A 25,577-nucleotide genomic window follows, 5' to 3' on the forward strand; every position below is an offset into this window, starting at 1 on the left:
TAGACTTCACATTGTGTCTCGCAACAATGTTGTGGAGTTGTACGGCATACACGTGTTAAACATAAAATAATTTATTGAAAAATGGGAAGATTTATAGCATACAAAAAAGACATATGAAGAAACAGGGGGTTGCAATGATACTGGTAGTCCTCAGAGGGCTGAAACGGTGGTGTTGCAAGGCAGGGGAGGTCTGTAGGTCAGGACACATGCAAATGTTCTTTTGGATAAAAAAAAAAAAAACTAGTTGTGGCAATTTTGGCTGTATGTATAGCCATCAATATACTGGAAGGGTTTCATGAACATTGCGTTTAAATAAGAAACGTTTTCTTTGTCCCAGATACAATTACTTTTTGAAGTTGGATGGTTTCATCCAAAGTAATCGAAACACACCTTCAGTTTATTTCCTACCTTGTAGAAAGACATGTCCTCACGATTCGTGATGCAACGAGTTGCAACTTGCCAACACTTTCAACTTGCAAGTTGCAATCCACTGCAATTTCTCTCTGCAACGAATTGTAATGGTTTTGTTGCATAGCGAATCATTGGTGTGGTCTGTGAACTGGGTTATTAGTATTACAAATAAAGGGTGGTGTGAGTGGGGATGTTTCTAGATATCCTGTTTAACCCATTTTGGGCGGGAACCCCTTTTGGTGTTAGCATTACGTTATGCTTTAGCTATTGAAAAATAGCAGATCTACAAGCTCATAGCGCGCCACTCGGTGGCGCGCTATGAGCTTGTAGGTCTGCTATTTTTGAAAAATCGAAGAACGACGAATCTGATCTCAGGTCAAAATGGGTTAAGGTTGTGGTGGGTCATATGCGGATGGTGTAAGAATCAGAGTGGGTCACATAACGGACCCATCGTTGTGAGGGGCTCGGCTGTATGGGCGACAGGCGGAGGAATCGGATTTGTAGTCCTGTGCATGTGTACTTCGGCAGCTCAAAGCTCAGACTGACTGGACCCACTTCCAGCATAGAAGCGGAGCTGAGACCAGGGACTTCCAGCTGAAAGAAAGCAGAGGAAGGAAGGGAGAGAGATACAACTGAGAGAAGAGTGATTTGCATAGCAATTAATTATCGTATACAAATTATCAATATGTCATCACGGCTCTTGTTCCTCTGTGGTTGATGTCATCTGTGGATTGTTTGATACATTCTGCAAGCATTTCAACACATCAAGTCAAGTGTCCACATGAAAGCAGAGCAGGAGGAAGTGAAGGAGAGGGGGAGAGTGAGAGAGAGAGGAGTGAGGAGCATATTAATTAATTATCACAGTTGTGGATCCTCTTTTGAAAGTTGATGTTATCTGTGGTCTGCTTCATGGAATATTTGACAGTTGGTTGGACCTTTAACAGAATGTTTAATGTTCAATATTAACCAACACATCAATTAATTATTGTAGTAATTTAAAGTAGTGTTCTAAAACTATAGGTTCGTCTCAAATAGGAATTTCAATGTCTAAACTGTGGTCTGCTAAAAGACAGCTGTGGGAACAGAAATCATTACTTATTGAAAAAACGTCACAATATGTGTGGTTTTTAAGGAAGTGGTAAGTGTCTCAGAGTGGCCAGTCACCTTAAAAAGAGCAGAGAGCTGTGCTCCTCCAGGGAAACGAGCAATCTCCCAGTGGATGGCCTTGCTCTGAGGCCTCAGCTCAGCACTCTGGTCTGGACTGCTCAGCTCCTGAGAGAGGCTGTACAACAGAGGGTGAAGAGTCGTACATGTGTTCATTTAACTCAAAGGTCTATTAATATACAGTCAGTGTCACATGGGGTCAAAACTCTCAAGCTTCCCCATTCTATTTTATGATGCTATTATTTTTTTAGAGGCTAGCCTTCCGCTTTACCACTGACATAAAACAATAACCACTTTTCTAGAGAGACCACTGACAGTACTGACAGGATTACTGTGTGTAGGCATTAGGGAACCAACACATAAATTAATAATGCATACCGGTATAGGAATATTTATCTAAACACACCTCAATTATAAAAGGTAAGTGTTCAGCGTTTGTTTTGTTGAATACTTTATTAACACGTTTATTAATAGTACAGGTACAATCAAAGGTTTGCTGAAAGGATAGGAAGGAAAGTCTGCACACCGTATATCAGCTCCCATAAATGTTATTAAAGAAGGCACATTTAGACCCTAGTGGGTTTTCATCTGGTCTGATACAATATAGGCAATAGGCGTGTTATATACAAACAGTGGACAGCATCGCAATTACTAGCAGCTAACTACTGACACACCCACCAGATCTACAAGCTCAGGTCTATGTCTAGGCTAGTGCCACACTGAGGACTTGTAGCTCTGGTACAAAACATTTTTGACGGCAGTGGCAGTGTTTTATTGTGGTCCATTGTACTCAATTCATCAGTAATATCAGTTAAATCACATTAGATGAGTGCCCTGAGCAGTAGAGTCAAGGCCAGTATAAAGCCCTAGTAAATCCTATAGGATTTTAATAGAATTTGGAACCAATCCTATTGGATTATTTTCTTTTAGGATTATTGTCCTATTAGAAAATCCAATAGGATTTCTTATAGGATTATTTCTTCTAGAGACCAGCTCTTTGTTTTAAATACCGGTAATCATTTTGCAATCAGCTGCATAATGGGGTATTTCACACAGTAGATTATTTCCCCAGTAATGAGTAATAACTACCTTAAATCAAATTGTGATGTCACATTTGTGCCCCAAGATATGCTATACCAAGCATATATTCAGTGTGCATCTTGAGGCTCAGACCAGGGAAGGCAAGAAAAGGTTTCAATAGTTTCAAATATAGTGAAAATAGACAATCTACAAGCTCACAACATGTTGCACTGCAACCCATTGTGAGCTTGTAGATCTGCTATTTTCAAAAAACAAAAATCTGTTTTGGGGAAATGTTAGCCAGAGGAACAGAAGACAAATAATTGAGCTTCATTAAACAGGATCTTAGAGTGGCACAATTCCTGTAACCTTTGCATGTTTTGTTTCCTCACATGTAGTGGTCTCACGTTCTCCTATTGTTGCTAAAGAAATGTGTTTGTGTTGGGGAAGTGGTAAGAAGGCATTTGTGTGTCTCATAATGTGAGTAGGCAGAAGTGCCTTTAGAGTTGCGTAGGACCCAAGATGAAGGAAGGGGTGGGAGGGGGACGTGACGTCTTTCTCACCTCAATGACCCTTTGGGAACTGGGATGGTCACAGAGACATTGATTGCAGAGCTGTAACACAAATTAGTTTTCATATTTTTCAGTAAGTTATCACATTTTATTATTATTATTGTGATGTTCTTCTTGTGTAATATATATATTTCTTTACTAGTTAGTAAGTTAGTTTTAATATTTTGTATCTGTGCCTCTCTTACTTTTCCCATGTTCGGTACCATGTAAGTAATGTAACACTAATGTGCTATACAAATTAAGATTAGAAGCGGGTCTTTCTGGCAGATCCCAAACAAGGTGCTCTTCAGTGCAAAACAAATTGAACAGGCAAAATAAAATCAGCCACAGCTGAAGAGTGCTAGCTTCTTTGGTCTATTTTAGTTTTTTGCCACAGCATTAAATTAATTAGAAAACATGAAGGCTAAGTAATGCATCGGTGTGCAATACTGACCTCTTTGGTGGGAGGTCACATCGCAGCTTCAGATACATCAGCAATCTATGGAAAGTTGAAAAACAAAAACCAATTGCATCCACATCCACATCCCCATCGTTGAACAAAATAACTAGAGAATGGATGGGCAGATTTTCACAAAACCTGGTGGAAATGACAAATAGGCTGCCCCCAAAGAAGGTAGGAGAGGAAAAAAAAGGTAGGAGTCATATTACAAATTATATATTTAATCAGTCATCTTTCAGGAGCGGAGAGTCATAGAACAAAGGATGTTGGTGCGGTCATTGCTTGTTGTGTGACTATGAGTATGTCCTCCATGTTAAAAAACCTGTACCTGCCACCGTTGTCCCTCTCAATAGTGGGGAAGAGGCGGAAGGGAGGAGCTGTGGGCATGTCATCACACAGCTGGTACTGCATCACAGTTTGCTGTGTAGAGAGCCATGACGGAGAGAGGTAGACAGAAACAGGAAGGGCACGTGCACAAAGAGACTGAGTGAGTCAGAGAAACAGAATGAGTGGCCAACCGTGTAAATACACACTTATATACAAACAAATGTTATTATCAATAATTATGGAGAGAGGTATAGCAAGGTGTAATTACGGACAGACAGACAGTCATTCTGAAGAATGTGAGAGAGAATGATGAACTTGGCAACCACCTCTCCTTGGCTGGGACAGATTTTGAGGATCCTGTATGTGTCAAACTCGTCCAGTTTGACAGCCTGGTGGAAACTACACTCATCCACACGCACTGCTGCTCCATAGCCTGAAGAAAATGGAGGTGGAGGAGAAAGAAGAGAATAGTAAGGAGAGAAAGGCAAGGAAAGAAAAGAGAAGACATGGGAGAGAGTAGAAAAGAGATTATAAAAGGTTTTAAAGTAATGATGTACCTGTGATTTGAAAGTCATGACAGTCTCATACAAAACAACTTATAGCACACAGCTGAACCAAAATTAATGAATGGTAGTTATTAAAGCACAGTTAATAAAAGTCCTTTGTTGAAAATAATTATAAATAATTTGTTCTCCTTTTTCAGACTACATTCTGCTATGAGATTATAGTATTATTCTTTTTTTGTAAACATTTCTGGTGCTGCTGTATATTATTATTATTACTACTACTATTACTGCTACAATTGCTGATACCTAGACATAAAAGAACAGAAATCCTTCTGTTCCGTCTTGTTTTTCCATTTCCAGTAACATCAGCTGGTTCTAGTTCCACTTTATATGATGCAGAAAGCATGATGTGTGTGACAGTGAGTTTCTTTGTGTGAGAGTTTTATATGTTTCTACTCACCTCTGAGCTGAGACTTGCCTATGCTGAACTCCTCATTCAAACCAATACGCATCTCTGTCAACACAAGGCAACATGTGAGAGAAATGAAGTACACTGTGTCCGTTTGCACAGATCTAAGGACTTTTTTTACCAGTATGAAGACATTTTGTTCAGACCTTGCAATGTTATGATTAGTCAGTTCGAGTTCACAGTATGATTTAGTATGGGTTGAATTTAAGGTGAGTGTTATGGCTACATGCTGCGATGAACACGGAAATTAGGGCAAATTACTGTATGTACGCAAAGGACAGTCCTCGCAAACAGGGAGGGAACCATCAGCACAAGCTAGGCCTTTACATTTGGTCTATCTATTCGAAGAATCACAGACTTACCAGAGCAGCTTGGCATGTAACACTTGACTCTGATCTCACCCTCAATGTCAGACTTCATTAGAACACCCTACAAAATGAGAACACTTCATTAGCCAAGTACAGGCTGAAAGTAATGACAGGCTGGTGCATCCCTGGAGGATGAACCGTACCGATTTTGGTGAGCCTATGGTCTTTCTTCTTGCACCACACTTAATGCACAGTTGCACACAAGATATCTCCATATAAAATGGCCAGATTTCCAGGACACTTGCTCAGCACTTGAACTACAGGCCACTAGCAAGGCTTCATGACTCTAATCATGTGCCCTGGTCAGACTGTTATTGTAAGGGGGCACTATACTCACATTGGAGCCGATGACAACAGACATCCTCTCAATCACATCAACAAATATCTCGCTCTTCCCTCCCTGAAAACAAAGCAGGGTGAAAAGACGGATTAGATTGCTAGAGTAAGAAAAGGCTTGGGCGTCACTTGTACCAAATACTGGACTACTATAATGAACTCCAAGTGCCAGAAAGATAGTTTGGCACAATAGTATGGTACAGGTATTATACTATGTAGCACAGATACCATGACATTATTAACCCATTCTGACCTGAGATCAGATTCATACGAGGTTTCCACTAGGACACACACTGGTCTGATGAACCCATTCTGACCTGAGATCAGATTCTAAAAAAATGTCAGTCGTTCTTCGATTTTTCAAAAATAGCAGACCTACAAGCTCGTAGCGCGCCACTCGGTGGCGCGCTATGAGCTTGTAGATCTGCTATTTTTCAATAGCTAAAGCATAACATGATGCTGACACCAAATTGGGTTCCCGTTCAGAATGGGTTAAAAGGTGAATTTGAACAACTGTAGCCAATGCAGGCAAGTCAACAATTAGCAAATCTATTTGCATCTTTTTGTATTTGCTTTTTTGTGTGTTTTGTGTACATTTATTTTAATACTTTAAATGCTATTGCATTTTCAAAAGCAAATCCTTCTCTGTAACAGAATTACAGAGATCTTGAGAGAACTGAAATGGATGGAAGAAAGTGTCAGGAGTGACTTGTGAAAGGAAGAGTACCAGCAAGAGTGAGAGGGAAGATGTACTGTATAAGACGGTAGTGAGACTACCCATGCTGTACGGCTTGGAAACGGTGGCACTGACGAAAAGACAGGAGGCGGAAGTACTGTAGGATGGTACGATTCTCATTAGGAGTGACAAGATCAGAAATCATTACATTAGATGATTAGCCCAGGTTAGAAGGTTTGGGAATAAAACAAGAGAGGTTGAGATGGTTTGGACATGTGCAGAGGAGGGATGAGAGGTACATTGAGAGAAGGATGCTGAAGATGGAGCTGCCAGGCAAGGAGAGAAGAGAATGGCCAAAGAGGAGGTTTATGGATGCGGTGAGAGGACATGCACGTGGCTAGAAGGACAGAGGAAGACGCAGAGAACAGAAGCAGATGGAAATAAGATGATCCGCTGATACGAATTAGCCAAAAGAAGAAGAATTACAGAGATCTTTCCATCATCATCCCTTTTAAGGAGGCCTACCTGCTCTCCTCGACTGGACATGATTGGCCTAGTGGCCGCAGCACTGGGAGCCACTTTACTCTGCTGGGTTTCTGCTCCAAACTGAACAAGGAAAACAAAACCAGTTCTACCAAAACATCTACAAATTGGTTAGTTTCCCTATTGTGTTTCATTGTTGTCATTAAGAGCTTACCAATCCAACATTACTGAGATCAAATAGACTGAAGGGTTTTGAGGAGACGGCCTCAGTTTGGATGAAATTCTTCAGGATGTCAGTGGAAGTGGTCTGAATATAGCCGTAGTCCTGATTGAGAGAGATAGCAATCAATATAATATACAGAACGGGGGAGAGACAGGAAAATACAGAGTGGGAGACAGAGAAATAAACAGACAAATATAGAGCTATATAGAGAAATGCCAAGTAATGATTATCTGTTAGAAAGTTGTGTGGAAATCTAAACATAAGAATACCTTATGATATTCATTAGTCCAACGTACCAATAGTCCAACATACGTGGCCGGTGAAAACTCACCCGCGGTTATGGTTAGGTTAGGGTTAGTAATGTTGGATTATTGGGACGTCGGACTAACGCTACACCCCCCGACACTGACAAGCACAGTTCTAATCTATACCAATATTAGATGTGCCCAAAGTAGCAAATCTTCTTCAATGCAGTTTATACACAGATATAAAATATGATTAGGATGAAGTTATGATTCATACTTTGTGCACCGGTGTCATGCATCAAATATAGCCGATCCACAAGCTCACAACGCATTGCAGAGAGCCACGTTGTGAGCTTGTAGATCGGCCCTTTTCAGTGCATAACATCCACACACAACTAAGGAAAGTATGTAAGTATAACTCAGCAAACCAGCACATCTGGCCAGTGTATAGCTGGAATGTCGTTTTGACCAATTGGATGGCTTGCCTAAAATCGCTCATTAATATAAAAAAGTGTTTGCAAGGTTAGGGACTACTCACCACAACCTCATCCAACAGTTCATAGATGAGGGCAAAGTTCATCCGCACTGACTTCTCCGATAGGCAGCCACAATAGTCTTTTATCAGGGCAGTTAGTCTGGAGGAAAACGATGACACACATGATGCAACAGTCAACCTTACAGACTACACTTCCTTTGCACATTTACAGTAATTTCAGGTGTTTCTGCTTGACACTGGTTTTACTTTGTTGCGATGCTCATTGCTCAAGCTGTTCTATTTAGACCATCATTTTATTTGGGGCAGGTACAATAGAATAGGGGATAACATGTAGCACTTTGATGAAGTATTGCATCACACCTGTTCAGAAACTCAATGATGGTGAACGGGGAGGATTCAACTGTGGTGGTGGCAACCCAGTAGAGGCCTCCCTGTCTTATGTGGACAAAGTGTAAATTCTTGTGATTCTGTTGAATAGACCAGAACAGAGATTAGCAATTCAAGAAAAGTACTAAACTTTACATATTATATTGATATGATATTTTTTATGTTTTTTTTGTTTCAGTATGTAATCATAATAACCCTATAGGTGGTATCTTGACACTACACACTCAGATTTTAAAATAAATCAAGGAATGATGCGTGCACGCAGCTACAACAAGACCGGAAAATCGCATACAGCACAAGGACAGTGACACAGACAAAACAGACAGTAGAGTGTCAGTCAAGAAAGACAAACACACATCAAGAGAAAGCTACAGACGCACGCACGCACACACACACACACACACACACACACACACACACACACACACACACACACACACACACACACACACACACACACACACACACACACACACACACACACACACACACACACACACACACACACACACACACACACACACACACACACACACACTTTATTTACCATTACTACTGGAGGTTGGTCACCACTCAAGGCAGTGACCTTCTCATAGAAAATATTAACAGCATCATTTCCAGCTTCTCCACGGACTGGTGGTTCAGATTAAGGACAGTTGCTACAAAACCTCCCCCATGCAGGGATTGCTATATTGATTATTGTGATATAATAGTAGTCATAACAACCATTACCATTACAAAACCAAAAGATCCACTGGCTAGTGCATATGGTGAGCTAAGGTGCATTTCAAAATATGATATAAAAAAAATAGAAGTCTGCACACAGTAACTTCTGACGAATACGCAGTGAGGCAGTGTCGAAACTCGAAACGTTAATCTATAATAAAGCCTTGACTGGGAGCTTTACAAAGTTACAGTGTGCAGACTTAATTTTTTTATATTTCCTTACCCACTGTTTGATGGTCAATCATTGAAGGATGGTCAATCATTGTGCTTACATTTACACTCCACTCAGAGTTACAAATCATGGATAAATGAACACAGATGATTATATAATGATGTTATATTAATGCATAGTCCGCTGTCAAAATGTAGGTCCTGCATTCTCTCCTTGGTACTATACATTCCATTTGGCAGACACTTGTACAGACAGTACAAGTTGTCCAACACTGGTTAGTATCACATCATCTTGTTACTTGTTACAGCACCAGGTCATGTAACACACAATACAATATGGGACCCTGACGAAGGCTTGTAGCCGAAACGTGTGGGTCCATTCTAATGGTCTTTGCCATGCCATACAAATGAAGGCTTTTTCTTTCTCCACTTGACCGGAACAGAGTGCCTTGGACCCCTTTTTTTATCTTTTCATGTTTGAACCCTCGCCAACAAGCACCTGTTTTCAGTTCACAGCTACTAAGGACCACGGCAGCGCTTCTTTCCTCTATTCAACAATACAAAGTTCCTTGTATACATGAAAGGGGAAATGGATGGACAACATTGTTAAGAAAATCCTCATCCTCAATCACATTTGCTACGTGTAATGTCAAATTCACCAACAAAGTTAAAAGAGGTAGAAGTTAAGGTGCAGCAAGGATACAGTCTTTGTAGATGAGGTGGTCCCCCTTGGAAGACAAGATGAACACCTGTGAGATCATCCTCCTGAGTGAGAGGGGGTGGGTGGAAAGGAAAGGTATATTAGAACTTACTTTAGCTGAGGCTGCTGAGCGCAATGCTGTTCTCAAAATCAGCCTGAGCTAGGAGACACAACTCTTACTTACCTAAGAGATACACAGTGCTGAATAATTAACTGGCGGTAATATTCTAAATTAATGAAGAGCACAGTGCAGAATAACTGGCTGATGAGATTCTGAATTAATGAAGAGGGTCACGTCTGATTTAAAAGCATGTTTGTCAGCATGCAGAGTTGTCAAACGAAATGGTGGACCAACTCACTGGACCCTGATGTAAACAAGTATTGTGCTTGTCATGGTTTCGTCCTCAAAGTAACAGTTTTTGTACTGACTTGTGCTTTCGTTTGAAATGTACCCATGAGTCTACTGATCCTAGCTCTAAATGCAACGCATTAGAGCTATGGATCAGAGCTACCATTCTACTATAGCCCTGAAACATGAAATGTCATAATCATGTGAACGATGGCTACCATTCTACATACAGTAGTGCATAGTGTGAAAAAAATTCAATCAATCCATGACAGTCTTGATCAATGCTAGCAAATTACCTTGTAACTTGTCGACTCACTTTAGGAACCAGATGAAATGTAATATCCCAAAGGTGAAGTTAGCAACGTTCATTCATCGTTATTAGTTTATTACTCGTCTGAGCCATATTGTGACACATTCTGATACCCAGCCACCTACAGCTACATTATTATTAAAGAAGACATTTAAAAACAAATCCATGACAAGTGAATTGCACAAAAACCTCTGTTCGCTCGTTTCAAAACGAGCATGTTAGCTCAGTAAACTTTGTTTACAAATAGACTCTTTGGTACTGAAAAGATATCGGAGATGATGGGAGCGCCACAGCGCCACCCAGAGTAATGGCGCGGGAAGGCGATTGTATGTTCACATTATCTATGAAAAAAAATGTTTTTATTTGATTTTGTATTCGTTTGAGAAAGTTATTTAATTACAAATGATCTCCTGTGTTTAGACTTGTTGAAATGTATATATTTATTTTAGTCAAACGGAAAACAACCTGCAGTTAGACCTCCAAGCAGCCAGACGGCAGCACAGCCAACGAGATTTGCGCAGGACATTAATTCACCCGGAAGTGTTTCTGAAAAGATGGGAAAGACGAAGGAAGTAGCTTTGCAGAGGCATTCATAGCATTCTGTCCACAATGAAGTAAGTAAAGTAACTTAATACGTAGTAATAACGTCGTCGTATAATTTTAGATCTTATCCTGTGTTGCGTACACATGTTCTTACATTTGTTCCAAAGCCAAGAGCCATTGCTAAAGCCGCTAACCTACTGCTTACTGAAAACTGACAGCTTGCATCAGTTATAACTCCATTTACAACAGCCATAGATGGGGTGCATTTTCCATTTGCTGCATCCCTTGAAATATTCAAATTCGATATCGGTTTTAGAACAAGAATAATCCTGCACCAGTCAAACCAGGCTATCACAATAATTTAGTAGTATTGGCCAGTTAAGTTTCAGTCTGCTCTGCACTCTATATTAATGTGAAAATTGCTAAATCCACACAGGGATGAGGTGAAAGGCAAGGCAGGCTGATCTTTGATAATGTATTATTGATAATTCTGCATCAGTCCTCTCTTTAGCTCCGTTTGGAACCTCTACGCTGCTGCTCGGAGCTAAAGCACAGCAGTGTATTGATTGATTGAAGTATTTAACAGTTTGCAGAATTACAGTACATTTCAAGCACAACTCAATACAACAACTGTTAACTGTGAGTGGACAACACCATAAAGCAAGCTTGTTTACAAGAGGGTCCTGAAACTATAACAGGTCCACCGTTTTCAATAGATATAGAGATATCTAGATATAGAGGTTCCAATTACGGAGCTATCCTCTCTTATATGCCTACTTATGAAGTTCTTATGTAAAAGCAAACACACACACACACACACACACACACACACACACACACGAAGAAAGCTGATACTGATACTAGTTTCTCACCTTCTGTTCTTATAGTCCCTTAACCAAGGTGAAATTGATCAACGAGCTGAATGAGAGAGAGGCCAAACTTGGGATAAAGGAGACAGTGTCCTGGCATTCAGAGTACAAGGACAGCGCCTGGATATTCGTAGGTAACTAAACTAAACGTACAATATTTTATTTTGTTATTGGATAAGATTTTGTCCACATTTCCATGCTGTATTGATGTGGTACCATAACCATTTATATTATACAGTACATGCATATGTATTTGGGAATGCATGCATCATGATGCACATCACTTCTAATTAATTAATTTCTTTATTATTTTTAGGAGGGTTTCCATATGAGCTGACAGAGGGTGACATCATCTGTGTCTTTTCTCAGTAAGTGTCTCAAAAATGTTCTCCTCGTCCACTGTTGTTGATCGTCTGTGTTTTCTTGATGCTTGTGTACCTATTCATGTGTAGTGTGTATATCCTCCCATATCAGCCTTTTGTTCACTCTTTCTTCAACTGGCCACATTTAATGAAGTTGAAGTCGGATACAATATTTAAAAATCACCCCAATTTTCTAAGGTGGTATGCATTGCTGGAAGGGCTCACTGGTTCAAGACTGGAAATGAAAGTTATGCAACTAGCACTAGGGCTAGTCGCATAACTGAGCTAGTTAGTCACTTCGTGCCGCTCTGCAAGCTTGTAAATCTGCTATTTTTTATAATCTTTAAAGTGTGAGAACTACTGATTTAGAAGGTGTTTGTAGAATCGGCCTCAGTGTTAAAACTAACTCTCACAGCATTCATTAAATTTTTTCTATTTATCCCAGGTATGGAGAGGTTGTCAACATCAACCTTGTGCGTGACAAGAAGACGGGTAAATCTAAGGGTTTCTGCTTCATCTGCTATGAAGACCAGCGCAGCACCATCCTGGCTGTGGACAACTTGAATGGGATTAAGGTGATTTTCCTTTAATGTGGTTGCAAACAGTTCACGTGGTAAAGGAATATTCATACTCCAGTTTTAGGTGATACGGTCATTTGTTGTGTTGTGTGACTGTCCTATATGCTGTCAAAGATAAAAGGGCGGACAATTCGAGTGGACCACGTGAAGGACTACAAGCCACCGAAAGACTCCGACGACATGGATGACATCACCAAGCAGCTGCGGGAGCAGGGCTGCGCCCCAAAAGTGGCCGAAGTGGTCGAGCCGGCGTCCTCTGAATCGGAGGACGATCAGTACGTCATCCCTGTGAAGAAGACAAAAAAAGGTGACATTTTAACTTGAGTGTATTATTAGTTTACACTACACACTGATTTACACTCAATTATTGCTTTAATCCGATTGTTTGGAACTCTTTATTTAGGAATACACCATTGGGATATAGTGTCTCGTTTTCGAGAGGGTGCTCGATTAAGATGGTGGAATCCAGTATTGTAAGATTGCTACATAATGATGGTTTCTTGGTTCTCTGCCCCAGACAAAAAAGAGAAGAAGAAAAAGAAGAAAGAGAAGAAGGAGAAGAAGAAAGCCACGAGGGAGCAGCCGAGTAGGTCCTCTTCATCATCCTCTACTTCGCCCCCTGATGTGAAAGTAAAGCAAGAGAAGGAGGACTTTGGCTATGACAAATACCACCAGAGGGGTGCGCCAGAGGACAGACGAACAGGCCGCGGTGAAATGGACAGAAAGGAGGATGAAAGAGGGCAACACGCTCCCCGTGGAGACCAAGGAAATGGTGAACGATGGAGAGAGGGAGAAAGGCACCGGGAGGATGAGAGTAGAAGAGACAGAGTGGGGGAGAGGAGAGAGGGAGGCAACGGACAACAACGAGAAAGCAAAAGAGCTGGCAGGGAGGAGAGAGAGAGCTTAGAGCACAGAGACAGAGCGAGAGAAAGTGATCAAATAAGGGAGAGAGATAGGGATGGTGATGGGGGAAAGGAGAGAGATGGGGACAAGCCGAGGGAAAAAGAGAGAGAGACAGCATATGATAGACACTGGGAGAGAGAGACGTACAGTGACAAGATCAGAAAGGGAGATGGAGAAAGGAGCCGAGATCGAGAAAGGGAGAGAAGTCGAGAGAGGGAGCGAGTGAGAGAGAAAAGTAGAGAGAGAGACGGGGAAAGGAGCAAAGATTGGGAAAGGGAAATCAATAGAAACAGAGAGCGGGAGAGAGACAGAGAGAGGGAACGTCCCGGTAAACACGGAGAACAAAGCCGAGAGCGAGAGTACAGGCGAACCTGAAGAGAATAATACAAGCAAGCCTTAAGATAAGCATGGTACCACTATGATCGTCAACTCATTGGTTCACCCGTCTTAGACCCAGAGATGGTTTTTACTGGACTTTTTTAAGGCAAGCCACAATGCTATGTCTTTCCTTAAATTACATTTTTAAATGTAACATTGTACATCGGACTACACCTCACTGATTATGCTTAAATACTAACCTCAATGTCACCTCAGGGATTAACAAAATCTTGTTTTAAGACATACTGTATGAGCTAGAGTATAATTTGTGAAGACACTTATATTTCCAACACCTGAATATGGCCTCTTTTAGGGAGATGTTTGTGGTATTTTTGAAATATTTCTCTCCCATGCATTGCAATATTGTATCAATCCTTTTAGAATGCATCTACTCTACAGAGAGGCTGCTCCCCTGTAGCCTGGCTAATAAGCCAGACTAATATCACACAAGGTCTGGCTTATTAGCCAGGCTAGCTCCCCTGCAGCTGGCTGGGGATTTATACTGTGTTCACACAGCAGAGAGCATCACTGTACCTTTTGGCTGCCAGGTCTGGTTCGTGCAAGTTATGGACTGAATGTTAATTAACTCTATTTGATTAGTTGCAACAATACCAAGCCCTAAAATGAACAAAATATTGACAGTCGATTTGAGTGTGTATTCAAATGCTGTTTCCTGACTTTTAGAAATGGATAGTTTGGTGGTCCTTGTAACATTGTACATGTACGTACGTTTGTTAGATAATACTTAAAAAAATAATAATAAATGTTAATTTTGCATATAAATATTTTATTGAAATTGAGTTTCAAGACCAAAATAGTAATATACTTAACACAAGGTAGGAGGAGCTAGCTCTGCACTCCAAGATTAAAGAGGTATTAGAATTAAACAGTTTGGAGAGAAGGAATCTGTCCTGTTAGTTGTCCTAAAACAATAGCATTTTTTAAATGAAGAGCCAACCGAAATGGAAACAAAGACCAAATATATTTACATCCATGACTAGTTTGTGGACTCAACACCAACAGGTTGGCAACCTTGACGTATTTCTGTTTCCAATGTTTAAAATAATAAATGTAAAACCTACATTAACAGTCAACCACATTCAGAAAAACATTCCTTGTCATAACAACCTTGCAACTCCAATTCTAGGTGATTTTCTAGCATTGCCAATGGGACCGGAGTACATTTTGCCACTGTTACCCAACATCATGTCCACTGTTTAATAGTGATCATTGGCTCATTTTCAACTCAAAAGTCCATTAGGGTCATGACTCATGCATGAAGAAGCACGTCAATCTCTTGCCATTTAAAACAATTAAATGTCCTTCCCCATCAGCAGAGGCTAATGTGTGTGTTCATGTCATGAATAACTGAGGCATGAAAGGTCTGATAAATTACTCAAGAGAGCTGGTGCTGAGGCAAGGGGGAAGGAGGGAGAACAAAGCTGTGAATGAGAAGACAGGCAGGGAGAGTATTATACTATACATACAGAAAGGGATATGATGGGGAGAGTGTGAGCGAGTAGGAGTGATTTTTACCAGTGACATGTCTTAGATTCCAATGGAGACGTCAGTGTGCAGATGTTTGGCATTTAAACACTGAGGGCTGGATTTTGAAGGTGCGTTTTACCATGGGGTAATACATAAATTGGCCTCGCTCTGCGCACAATCGTATTATGAAAGCCTTATCGTCCCGTGTTGAACGCACACACATATGGAATACGACGTTGCTGAATATTTTAGCATTGTGGGAGTGTCCATATGTTAATTATTTTCGCTTTGCGCAATTTGCTATTAAGCCCCTTGACCTGCGCATAACGATTAGACGTGGGTCTAGGCACCTCATAAACGCAAAAAGAAGAAAAAGCACTGTTTGATTTTACACTTGAGCGGCTCTGGGACGCTGCTGGAGTGTTGCCAAGTCTGTTTATTATAAGCGGCTTCTTTTTCTGTAAAGTTGCTTGTAAATATTGGTAGTTGTGGTTGCTTTTCTTGTTTCTAAAGGTTTCTCCTAATGTTGTTTAAACCAGTGATCCTCACACAGCACATTCCCATGTCAAGGATCCCCAGATGAATGCATTTGCCCAACTAAGGACGGCTAATACAAAAATGTAATTACATTTTTCCAAGATTACTTTTGAAAATAGCAGATCTACCAGCTCACAATGCATCACATTCATTCATTAAAACTATGAACTCTGACTGCAGGCGGATATATAATGATCATTATAACAATGTGCAAGAAAATATTTAAAAAGATGTAAGAACTTTATATTTGTGGACAATCAAAATATGTTTTTTATTTTAATGTGGTGTCATTAAAATTAATCTGGATATGGCAGACTCAATATCTAGAAAATAAAAACATGGCACTTCATTTAAAATAGGTTACAGACCCCTGTTATATGCGCTTATTTTGGGATTATTTTTATAGACCTATTTACTTGTTTCTCTGAGACATGGCAACAGTGTCTTTTTATTGCGTCATTTTATTGGGAATGTTGAGATTAGAAACGGCCATAATTCTTTCATTTCTCAACCTTAAAAAAAAACAAAAACATATGCATAATCCTTGGGAAGTTTGCTTTCATACGCTGTATCACACTTGATTCAAGTCTTCTTCAATAAAATGCTACGAGCGAAGACCATACCATCACGGGACCATACCGCATCACGGGCATACGCACCAGGCATTCAACTCATTACTCATTTCAAATATAATATAATTATAATTTAAATTAAAATATAATTTTACTGGTGTTTCTCAATAGAAACAACTTATTTTGAGGCATGAAGGTGACAGCATGCAGTGCAATAGGAATAATTAACCCAAATGTGACAAAGTCATATATGTCATGTCTTCTATGGTGCCAGCCTGAAGAAATGTAATAATAACGATCCCCAAAGTGCGCATTCCGTATGTGACATCAGCTGACTGGTAAAGAAAATAGTACGGACATGTTGATTGGGTAACTCTCAAACACGCCTTAAACACTCCCATGACTAATTCAAGGCCGTTTTGCGCACTCCACGGGGTGTCGAAAGCGCTTCTTAACATGCTTAAAATTGCAATATGACATACCTCACGCCCCCAGCTCATATTACTGTAATAGGTAAAACGCACCTTCAAAATCTAGCCCTAAATGTCACCGGCTTTGTTCATCTCCATCACATTGAGACACGCCAACAGTGTCATCCTCTATTACAGTGATACTCAACCTCAGGCCCGCGGGCCACATCAGGCCCGCGGGACCATTATGACTGGCCCACCAATGAAAATCTAAAAAAAAAAGAAGAAAAAAAAATCTGGAAAATGAAATAAAAATAAATAAATCTGAATGAAGTTATCTTTAATTACATTATTATAAGTAATACTATTAGAGTTGTACTATTACTCGAACGAAAATAAAAGCTTGGGGGGGGGGGGGGAGAGATGCAATGCAAATGAAAGACATATACTGTGTATCCCTATTCCCTGACATCATTTTATAGCTAAACGGACAGAATTCTATTTTATTTGAATGATGAAACCCAGCTGCCAATAGTTGGAAATGGAAATGGAAATTGCGGAAAATGCGGAAATTGTAATTGCGGAAATGGAAATTGCGGAAATGGGCCCCTGGCCCCTTGCCATTTTTGTAATGTGGCCCACAGGTAAATCTATTTGAGTATCCCTGCTCTATTATAACACTACAGGCACCGTTTTGTCTTCAGCAGCTGATGTAAACTATTCTGTCTTGAAGGGAAATAGGCTATGGGGGAAATACATCCATAATCAGAATTTGTCTAGTGCATTTTGCCTCTATCTCAGGGCACATGATCACTTAGCAGTTTTCCAAGGGACAGTGAAAAACACCTCTTACATCTTACTATTATATAGGTTGCTAATTTGAATAATGTTGTAGACATCAATCTGATCACCTGGTAGATTGTCCGTCGTGAAATAATCTCGCTGTCTCTCTTGTACATACCACTTGCACTAAATGCATGTGACCAGTACGTGAACAGCATCTTTGTGTTTTACCTTTTGTTACAATTGTGGCTTAACCTGCTAGTTTAAGGTTTAAGCCCTGGGAGTGAGCAGGTGTCTTGTCCAAGAACACTGAAAGGGCACAATGCTGTGGATGGAAACATTAACTTATAGGAATGATTGGCTTTTTTTTTAAATGACAAAATGTCCCACACACAGTATAAACATTAAGGGATGACTTTTGTTTTATGCACTGCAGTTTTCATTTACATGCTCCTCCACACCTTCAATACAAACATGTCAAGAAAAATTCAATACTACACCAAACAAGATCAAACTGAAATCTTTGTCAAGACATTGATAAAAAAAAAAGACATTCCTATGGTTCTGCCCAATACCATTATCAACATTGATAATATCGATCACAATCATCTGCTCTTTACAGAAAATGTAAAACATCAGCTCATATGGGGGGGAAAATCCTGTAATGTTACATCTAGCTCCTAATCATCTGACTTGAGAGAAAAAGCCATGTCTTGGCATTATGGCTTACTGCAGTTGAAGTTAGATTTCTCTAATCTTTACAGAAACATGATCAAACATCACAGGTTTCAGTTACAAGTTGACCGGATAAAATAGTATTTCTGCTATGTATAAAAACAATATTTAAATGATGGATCCATGGTGATGTATAGATTGCGACTCAAGGATCCCAGTGTTTTCAATGAGCAATGCAAACAATTTTGACAAACCAAATGGAGACAAATCGATTTCCTACATACCATATTGTGTCGAGTACATAGAATAAAGCTACAAAATAAATACATGGGAGGGGGGGAAATATGGTTATTGTGCAACTGACTGTGCTTATTAAAAAAGTTATATATCCTATATTATTTTTCTTTTTGACAAAGCAGGTTTTTGTGTACGGGGAGGGGTATGTGAAACAGGTTTAAAAAACACAATGTATTGATTATCTGTGTTTCTGAATGAAAAGACACTGACCTCAGCAAGCCTGCCAATGTTTTTAATTTAACTGCTAATATTTTAAAGACAACTTGGGGCAAGAGGTGGCAAAACCACACTGTTAACATAATCAGTAGCCATCTTCAGACTTTAGCTTGTTGAAAAGTGGCATTTGGAAGGATATAGTTGCTTGAGATTTTAAAATGAGAATTTAAGGAAATGAGAAATTGCACATCTCATCATCTCCTGCCTTGCGTTTCAACCACCTGGATAGCCGTAGGAATTACTACCTGAACGTGTTGTCTCCTTGAGACATTTTACACAACAGAGCGTGCAGAGGCCAAACCGACTGTTCAGTCACCGTTTCTAGGATGACACACAAAACTAGAATAGCAGAGTAAGAATATCAACAGATAAGCAATTTACAAAATTACCTACAAATCTCTGTACAACTGAGTAACCATGAACAGTAATACATTTCAAATGATCACAACAGAATAAATCTCCAATGAGGTTTTTTCTTTTTTTTTTTTTCCTTTTAGAAAATATATCATTACATTATCATTTGCAATATTTCAACATTTCTTAGAAAGTCAGAGAGCAGTATAGTAGAGGTGATTAGTTGAAAGCAATGTTTCCTCCAATAATATGCAGCAGTAGTGCTTAAGGTGGGATATTTATCAGTTTTAGTTCCGGATTTGTTCCATTTTGGTCCCCATTACAGTTCTAGTGCAAGCTGCGCACTACATAATAAGGCTTTTCTTTGAACCTTCATATAATTCATTTTAAATATAAGGATTACACTTCTTTGTATTCAGGATGAAAATTAGGCTACAATTATACTTGTTTTATATTATACATCATTTTCTCAGAGATGGCGGTAGCTTCTTGCTCTAGCAGCACACCATTGCAGTGCTGCTGAATGAACAGAGAGGGAACACTGGAGGGTTTGTGAGCGAGGCCTCGTTCAGGCCAAAGATGCAATGTTGAATTCTCATTCAATTCTCAACTCAATTTATGTTTGTCGAGTGACAGTGTCACTCGCAGACAATTGCAGATCTGCAAGCTCACAATGCGTCGCAGATCAACTATTTTTGGGGTGCGACACACCACCATGCGACGGAGCATAAATCAAGCAGAATGTGGTGGGAAGAAATTGCAGCCGTCTGAATTACCCGCTGAGGGTAAGTTGTCCCGTGGTACACCGGCATCCATACAGGGAATGGTGAGGTTACAGACATGTCCATGGTCACTGTCAGAGGTATCTAGTGCAGAGATGGGTTCCTTCCAATCCTCACCCATGTGGTTGCAATGCTTGCTACAAGAGTTTATAGAGACATACAGTATGGGGATAATAGCAAATCATTCTTATCCCACGGTAGCACAATAAGCTTTGAAAGTGAGGCCTCAAGTGAGCGACTTGTTGTCAGTTCAAGAGTTTGGTTTTATTCCAATCCAGGCAGTAGGGGCCTTTGTAGAGCACTAACTACTAAGATGACATATGTCATATGTATTTTGTTTTCGTATAAAGTTCTTTAAAAAGAATAACGAAGTTCTTAGTTCCACTTCCCCGTGTAGGGTTTCCATTAAAAACTTAAAAAAAGAAATCCTTGCACTGTAGGGTACAGGAACCCATCAGACTTGCAGGAAAGGGGGGGGGGCATCAGTAGAAAAGTAAGGCCTTGGTGGGTAAACAAAAGGGAATCCGAGTATAGCTTTTAACTGAGATTAAAAAGGCTGCGGGTCAACAGAGGTGTTACAGAGTGAAACAAATAATCTCCTAAAAATATTAAATTTGCAAACCAAAGGATGTTTCATACAACATAAGAAAACACTGCTAGTTGGCAGTTTGTATGTGAGCGTTTCCAGACCAATGCTTCATGTCATGTTGACACTGAGGAATGCACCATCGCATTGCTGCTGTCATAGGTAGGCCTATTAGATGTTGTACACCGTATACATTAAGAATATATTCATAAATGGGAGCAGAGCAGGTCTACCAAAACCGTTACACTGAACGCCTTGCTGAAGACAATAGCCGTTATGGATAGAGGTTTGTTCCCTCATCATGACTTTCCTTGTCTGGTCGTTCTGGGCTGGGCCAGAGATTCAAACAAGCAACCTCCCGAGTATGCTATCTTAAAGGGATAGTTCAGATTATTTTAATTTAAGCTGTATGAAATACTTTCCATTAATATAGTGGTTGCAACTGAATTAATTGATTGCCCTAGGCCCTATTTTTTGGGCGTAGTGATATGCACACAAAAAACAGTTCCGTGTGATAGAGGGGTAAAAAATGAACGAAAGTTGCACTAATATATTAGAAATAGGTCAACAATACAAATTACGTTAGTTTTGTGGATTAATTTACTTTTACTGCGTGGCCCCCTGTGCCCCCCACAAAATGACCGGAAACTACTTAATATTTCACCAAAACCAGAGCAGAACTCCCACCACGGGACTCAGGCAATCAATTAATACAGTTGCAACCGCTATATTAATGGAAAGCATTTCATACAGCTAAAAGAAATCTGAACTATCCCTTTAACCTCACAGCTTTCGTTGCAGCCATTTACAGCGATGCGTCTAAAATGCTAACAACAAGCATGAAATGACATCTGCCTTGCATTTTGTGACATTTATTCAAGCTTCCAACCACCGTACAAAACTTGAAATGTCTGATTTCCGAGCAGTGCAGAACTGACAAACCTAAATAAACACGGAATCATCGTTTTAACTATGGTCCTTCCCTACACATTTTCTTTTTCATTATTCTGCTCTTTTCCCCCCCATTTTCTCTGGATTTAAATAATTTGCTCATTTGTGTAAGAGTAATTATGCAGCATTTCTGATAGTGGCTGGGTCATAATGTAATAATCTAATAGTTAATATTATACAATAATAATTCATCATAACAAATATCACAATATGTGACAAGACAGTGGGTCTACAACTACATCAAACTCATTTTCTAAATGTTGGAACCCTGTAAATGATATTTTGGTCCAGACAGTGATTGACATTGCTTACAATTTCTCAAACTTTATAAAATCATAAGATGAAGACAAGCATTTTTCTGCTGTCATGGGTACTTATTTTTGCTACTGTAATTGTTTTTCACATATCTGGACATGATAGTTTTTTGGTGTGGTATTGCACCTGCATTTTTCTATGGGGTTTATTTGAAATATAAAGCTATTAATTCTAATTTATAAGCACCGATTTGTGCACCCTACTCAATTACATACTGTAGGACACCATCATCCCGAGTCGCCCGACAAATACTTTTTTTTCCTGCACTGCCATTTTGACAATAGTCCTTATTTTAGGAATAGATAGAATAAATATGGGGGGGGGGGGGATAACAGATCTGCAATCTCACAATGTGTCGCACCACAAGCTTGTAGATGAGATTTTCCTTTTATTTCTGAATGGGACATAAGTTGTTAACTTGTTGCTCTGAATGGCATACACGCAATGGGGCTCTGATTTTTCTTTCCTATATTTGTGAGTAGAATGGTTTCTGCATGGAAATACAAAACAAAAGAAGCCGCTAGGCGGGCTTCAAGTGGCCCGTCCCAGTCAGCTGTGGAACTGGTAAGCAGCAGAGCCCCAGAGAATTAGGACTCCATGGCTGGATGGAAGAGTGGGTTTGCGTTTATGTCTGCTTTGAGATTCCCAGGGCTGTACGGTGTGGATGGGGGAGAGGCCTGGGGTACAGATAGAGTGGGTTCCGGGCCAAGCCCACCATATGAAGCAGCAGACAAAGGAATCACTCTCTCTCTGCATTGGTCCTGGACAAAGCAGTAAGAAGAGGGCCTGTTGCTCTTTTTTCCTATGATCTCTGTCAACAAGGCGAGGACGTCGACTGAAAAAGACCAATTCTTACCATCCTATCATTGAACAGTAATGAACAGGCCTCAGGTAGAAAATATGGAACACGCACAAATAAAAGGGAGCAAAAAGTACAGTATCGCTTTGTGGTATGTAGTAACACTCCACACTGCACTGTTGCAACAGCTGTAGCGGTGACTGGAGTTTGGTGAATTCACTTGAGTCTTGTTGTAAATGACACAGCAATCAACATTATGCATGCGACTGAAGTGGCAATCGTCCGCTTAAAAGGGAAAACTTTTTCTTTCAAAATCAGTCATGTCTTTCCACTCAAATGACTCGTGGCATTTTCACGGGTCATTGTACGGGAAAAGGCTGCCAACATAATGAGCCAGTCATAGAACAGCACAGCACCGCACAGGAATGTCTATTCCCTCATGTCTCTGTGGCCTGCTCAGGGAAACGTAACGAGAACCCCCCCCCGCATGTACAACAACTCCTTTGTCCCTTACTAGCATGTATCAATACTACAGCTGTGTGTGTGTGTGTGTGTGTGTGTGTGCGTGTGTGTGTGTGTGTATGGTCTCCCTCCCTGCACAGCACACCCCCTCAGCACATGGAGATGGTGACGTTGATCCCCAGGTTGCCGTTGTCAGCGAAAAGGTGGGCGATAGACGTGTCGAACACCAGGCAGTCACTGTTCATGATGGCCGCCGCCACACCGTCGTGGATGGAGCGCGGCGTGGCCTCCCACGTCAGCCGCCGCCGGTTGCCGTTCAGTTCCAGGCGGTAGGCGAAGTTCTCTGCCTGCTTGCGCGTGCCGATGAGTAGAACCACAGCAAAGAACTGCTGGTGGCCCTCGTACTTCTCCTGCTTCTCCAGGACCAGCATGAAGTGGTGGTTGAAGCACGACTGCATCATCACCCAGTCCACAGCGCCTGGCAGGTTGATGTCTGTGGCCAGGAAGACAATGTCCTCCCCCTGGTGCGAGAGAAAGAGGCAATAAGAACCAACAAAAAAAAGGAGGGAAACAGATCAATACAGATACCAAGAGATATATACGTACAAAGAGTAAAGAAAGATGTCATTTATAAATGGTCAAATAAAATGGTGCATATAGTGCCTTTATCCAACGATACAATGATTGTGCATGTGCATTTTCACCCATTCACACAAACAAACATTCATACACCGATGGTGGAGGAAACCATGCAAACCACCAACCTGCTGGCCACTCTACCTCCTGAGCCACTGCTGCCCCGTTTGAATTCCAGGCAGTACATACAAATGCATTGCCGCTTTAAAGTGCCAATTTCCACTTTTTAATTAAAAATGTCAATGTCTGGTTCCCACTGTGCTAACCACTGTCTGAATGACTTTGTATATTATACTATGAATATGAGCTGTATCCAGATTTGTTCTGGCATTGGACTCAGGCGTGTTTGTTTGTCGACAGTTTCGTGACTCGCCCAGCATTTGAGTTTAGAATGCCAAAGTGAATGTGATTGTTTTAACCTCTTCACAAAGTGAACTTGCTGATTGACCAAACCAATCTTGGATCATTTCACAGACAGATTTTCGGCAAGGATGAAAATAAACACGGGCAGAGTCCCTGGTTTTAGAATAAAATAATTTGATTGTATATTAAACATTAAGTGCCCACTGCTGGATTTCTCTCACAAAACTGTTCCCCAACATCTTCCCAAAGAATGGTCCATTTGATTTCCATTTTGTACACTCAGGATTTTCCAGTGTACTGACCCTGTTTGGGAGGGCAGAACATTTTTTCCCTCTCAAGGAGCAGTGGAATATCTCACAGTACACAGTGAAATGTGATACTGCAGAGAGCAGTATACTGTACCTGTAGCGTGGTAATGGACTTGTGTGCATGCATGAGGTGAGGCATAACAGCCTCCAGGGAGCCATGCCATTTGCAGGTGGCCCCGGGACAGGGACAGGTGTAGGGTCGGTACTCGCACACCTCCTCGTGCTCTGGCTTCTCACTGTGGTGGAGGGACAGCCCGCAACCCGCTGACGAGTACTGGAGAGGATAAGGGAGAGAGAGAAATTTGAATTGGCACACAGTAAATTATTTGGGTTACCAACGTAACCCTGGATGCTCTGGGTAACATGAGTGAGTGTCTCACCTTAGGAAAGCAGAGTGCGACACAGACGAATGCCAAGAAAGAGAACTTTGGGTTACGACGAGCGTAACCTTGGTTATCTGTGAGTAGTATGACTGAATGTCTCACTGTGAATTATAGTGTGAGACATAACTATTGCCAAGAAAGAGAACCTCAATGTCTGAGAATGTACAAATGTACCCATAAGAGGCTAAGACCCCATTTCGTTGTTACATGGGTACACTGTCTGAGTTACAAATAAATAAATGAACACCGAGTACTGTGTAGAAAATCTTTCCAACAAAACTGAAGGCAAGAGAGACAGGGAGAGAGAAGGATTGTGGAGAATGGAGATGAGGAAAGACGTAGGTCACAGTAAAATCCTGAATGTAATAACAAACCCATACCCATAAGGGTTGATTTCTACACATTTAGAGATAAATGAACAGAAAATACATTTCCAAATGTACCATACTTTTGGCTTTTGACCACAGAAAAATCACAGCAGGTATAAATGCACTGGGGTAGACGAGAACATGGAAGTGAAAGAGAGAGCAAAATAAAATAATGCACACAGTAATAAAAAAAAGGGGGAAATAAAGCCAAGGTTAACTTAAAGGGAGAGAGGAAACTGAAACCAGAGATAGGGGATGTGGGGGGCCGGGGGGGCGGGCAG

General features: G+C 40.6%; 3 protein-coding genes across 6 annotated transcripts in view; 1 reads left to right on the forward strand and 2 right to left on the reverse strand.

Moving 5' to 3' along the window:
- Positions 1-55: 55 nt before the first annotated feature.
- Positions 56-10,615, reverse strand: ap4m1 (adaptor related protein complex 4 subunit mu 1). 3 transcript variants are annotated; one of them, XM_080780361.1, is made up of 16 exons: positions 10,385-10,615; positions 9,723-9,784; positions 8,670-8,755; positions 8,096-8,202; positions 7,778-7,874; positions 6,986-7,096; positions 6,814-6,894; positions 5,614-5,676; positions 5,271-5,337; positions 4,900-4,953; positions 4,260-4,366; positions 3,935-4,026; positions 3,601-3,645; positions 3,159-3,209; positions 1,576-1,693; positions 56-1,005 (listed from the first exon to the last, which is right to left on the reverse strand). In XM_080780361.1, the coding sequence occupies exons 1-16, from the start codon at positions 10,435-10,437 to the stop codon at positions 814-816; spliced, it is 1,386 nt and encodes a 461-aa protein (XP_080636487.1). In that variant the 5' UTR covers positions 10,438-10,615; the 3' UTR covers positions 56-813. The 3 variants fall into 3 exon arrangements, with proteins under 3 accessions (XP_080636487.1, XP_080636488.1, XP_080636489.1); XM_080780362.1 differs by having other exon boundaries at positions 10,365-10,615; XM_080780363.1 differs by lacking the exon at positions 6,814-6,894.
- A 327-nt stretch (positions 10,616-10,942) lies between these two features.
- Positions 10,943-14,807, forward strand: rbmx2 (RNA binding motif protein X-linked 2). Its single transcript, XM_080779610.1, has 6 exons — positions 10,943-10,992; positions 11,809-11,924; positions 12,107-12,158; positions 12,598-12,727; positions 12,845-13,037; positions 13,248-14,807. Exons 1-6 carry the CDS (start codon positions 10,988-10,990, stop codon positions 14,006-14,008), a joined length of 1,257 nt encoding a protein of 418 aa, XP_080635736.1. The 5' UTR covers positions 10,943-10,987; the 3' UTR covers positions 14,009-14,807.
- Positions 14,808-18,205: 3,398 nt separating this feature from the next.
- The window catches only part of siah2l (seven in absentia homolog 2-like), a 29,877-nt gene continuing 22,505 nt past the window's right edge, over positions 18,206-25,577 (reverse strand). For both annotated transcript variants that reach the window (XM_080780263.1, XM_080780264.1), the window contains 2 exons: positions 24,640-24,819; positions 18,206-23,759 (listed from right to left, as the gene is read on the reverse strand). In XM_080780263.1, coding sequence (XP_080636389.1) covers positions 23,388-23,759; positions 24,640-24,819 — 552 coding nt within the window. In that variant the 3' untranslated portion in view covers positions 18,206-23,387. The remainder of the gene's footprint in view (positions 23,760-24,639; positions 24,820-25,577) is intronic.

Source organism: Protomyctophum bolini (genome assembly GCF_963924005.1).
Source record: "Protomyctophum bolini genome assembly, chromosome: 13".
Classification (NCBI taxonomy): domain Eukaryota; kingdom Metazoa; phylum Chordata; class Actinopteri; order Myctophiformes; family Myctophidae; genus Protomyctophum; species Protomyctophum bolini.

Excerpts from the sequence above, each read along its gene's own strand:
- ap4m1 (XM_080780361.1), bottom strand. The coding sequence starts at position 10,437 with ATGAACGTTGCTAACTTCACCTTTGGGATATTACATTTCATCTGGTTC. Across the intron at positions 7,097-7,777 it reads AACTGTTGGATGAGGTTGTG|GACTACGGCTATATTCAGAC; the intron begins GTGAGTAGTCCC and ends TCTCTCAATCAG. Across the intron at positions 4,954-5,270 it reads TTACATGCCAAGCTGCTCTG|AGATGCGTATTGGTTTGAAT; the intron begins GTAAGTCTGTGA and ends TTGTGTTGACAG.
- rbmx2 (XM_080779610.1), top strand. Across the intron at positions 12,159-12,597 it reads ATCATCTGTGTCTTTTCTCA|GTATGGAGAGGTTGTCAACA; the intron begins GTAAGTGTCTCA and ends TATTTATCCCAG. Across the intron at positions 12,728-12,844 it reads ACAACTTGAATGGGATTAAG|ATAAAAGGGCGGACAATTCG; the intron begins GTGATTTTCCTT and ends ATGCTGTCAAAG.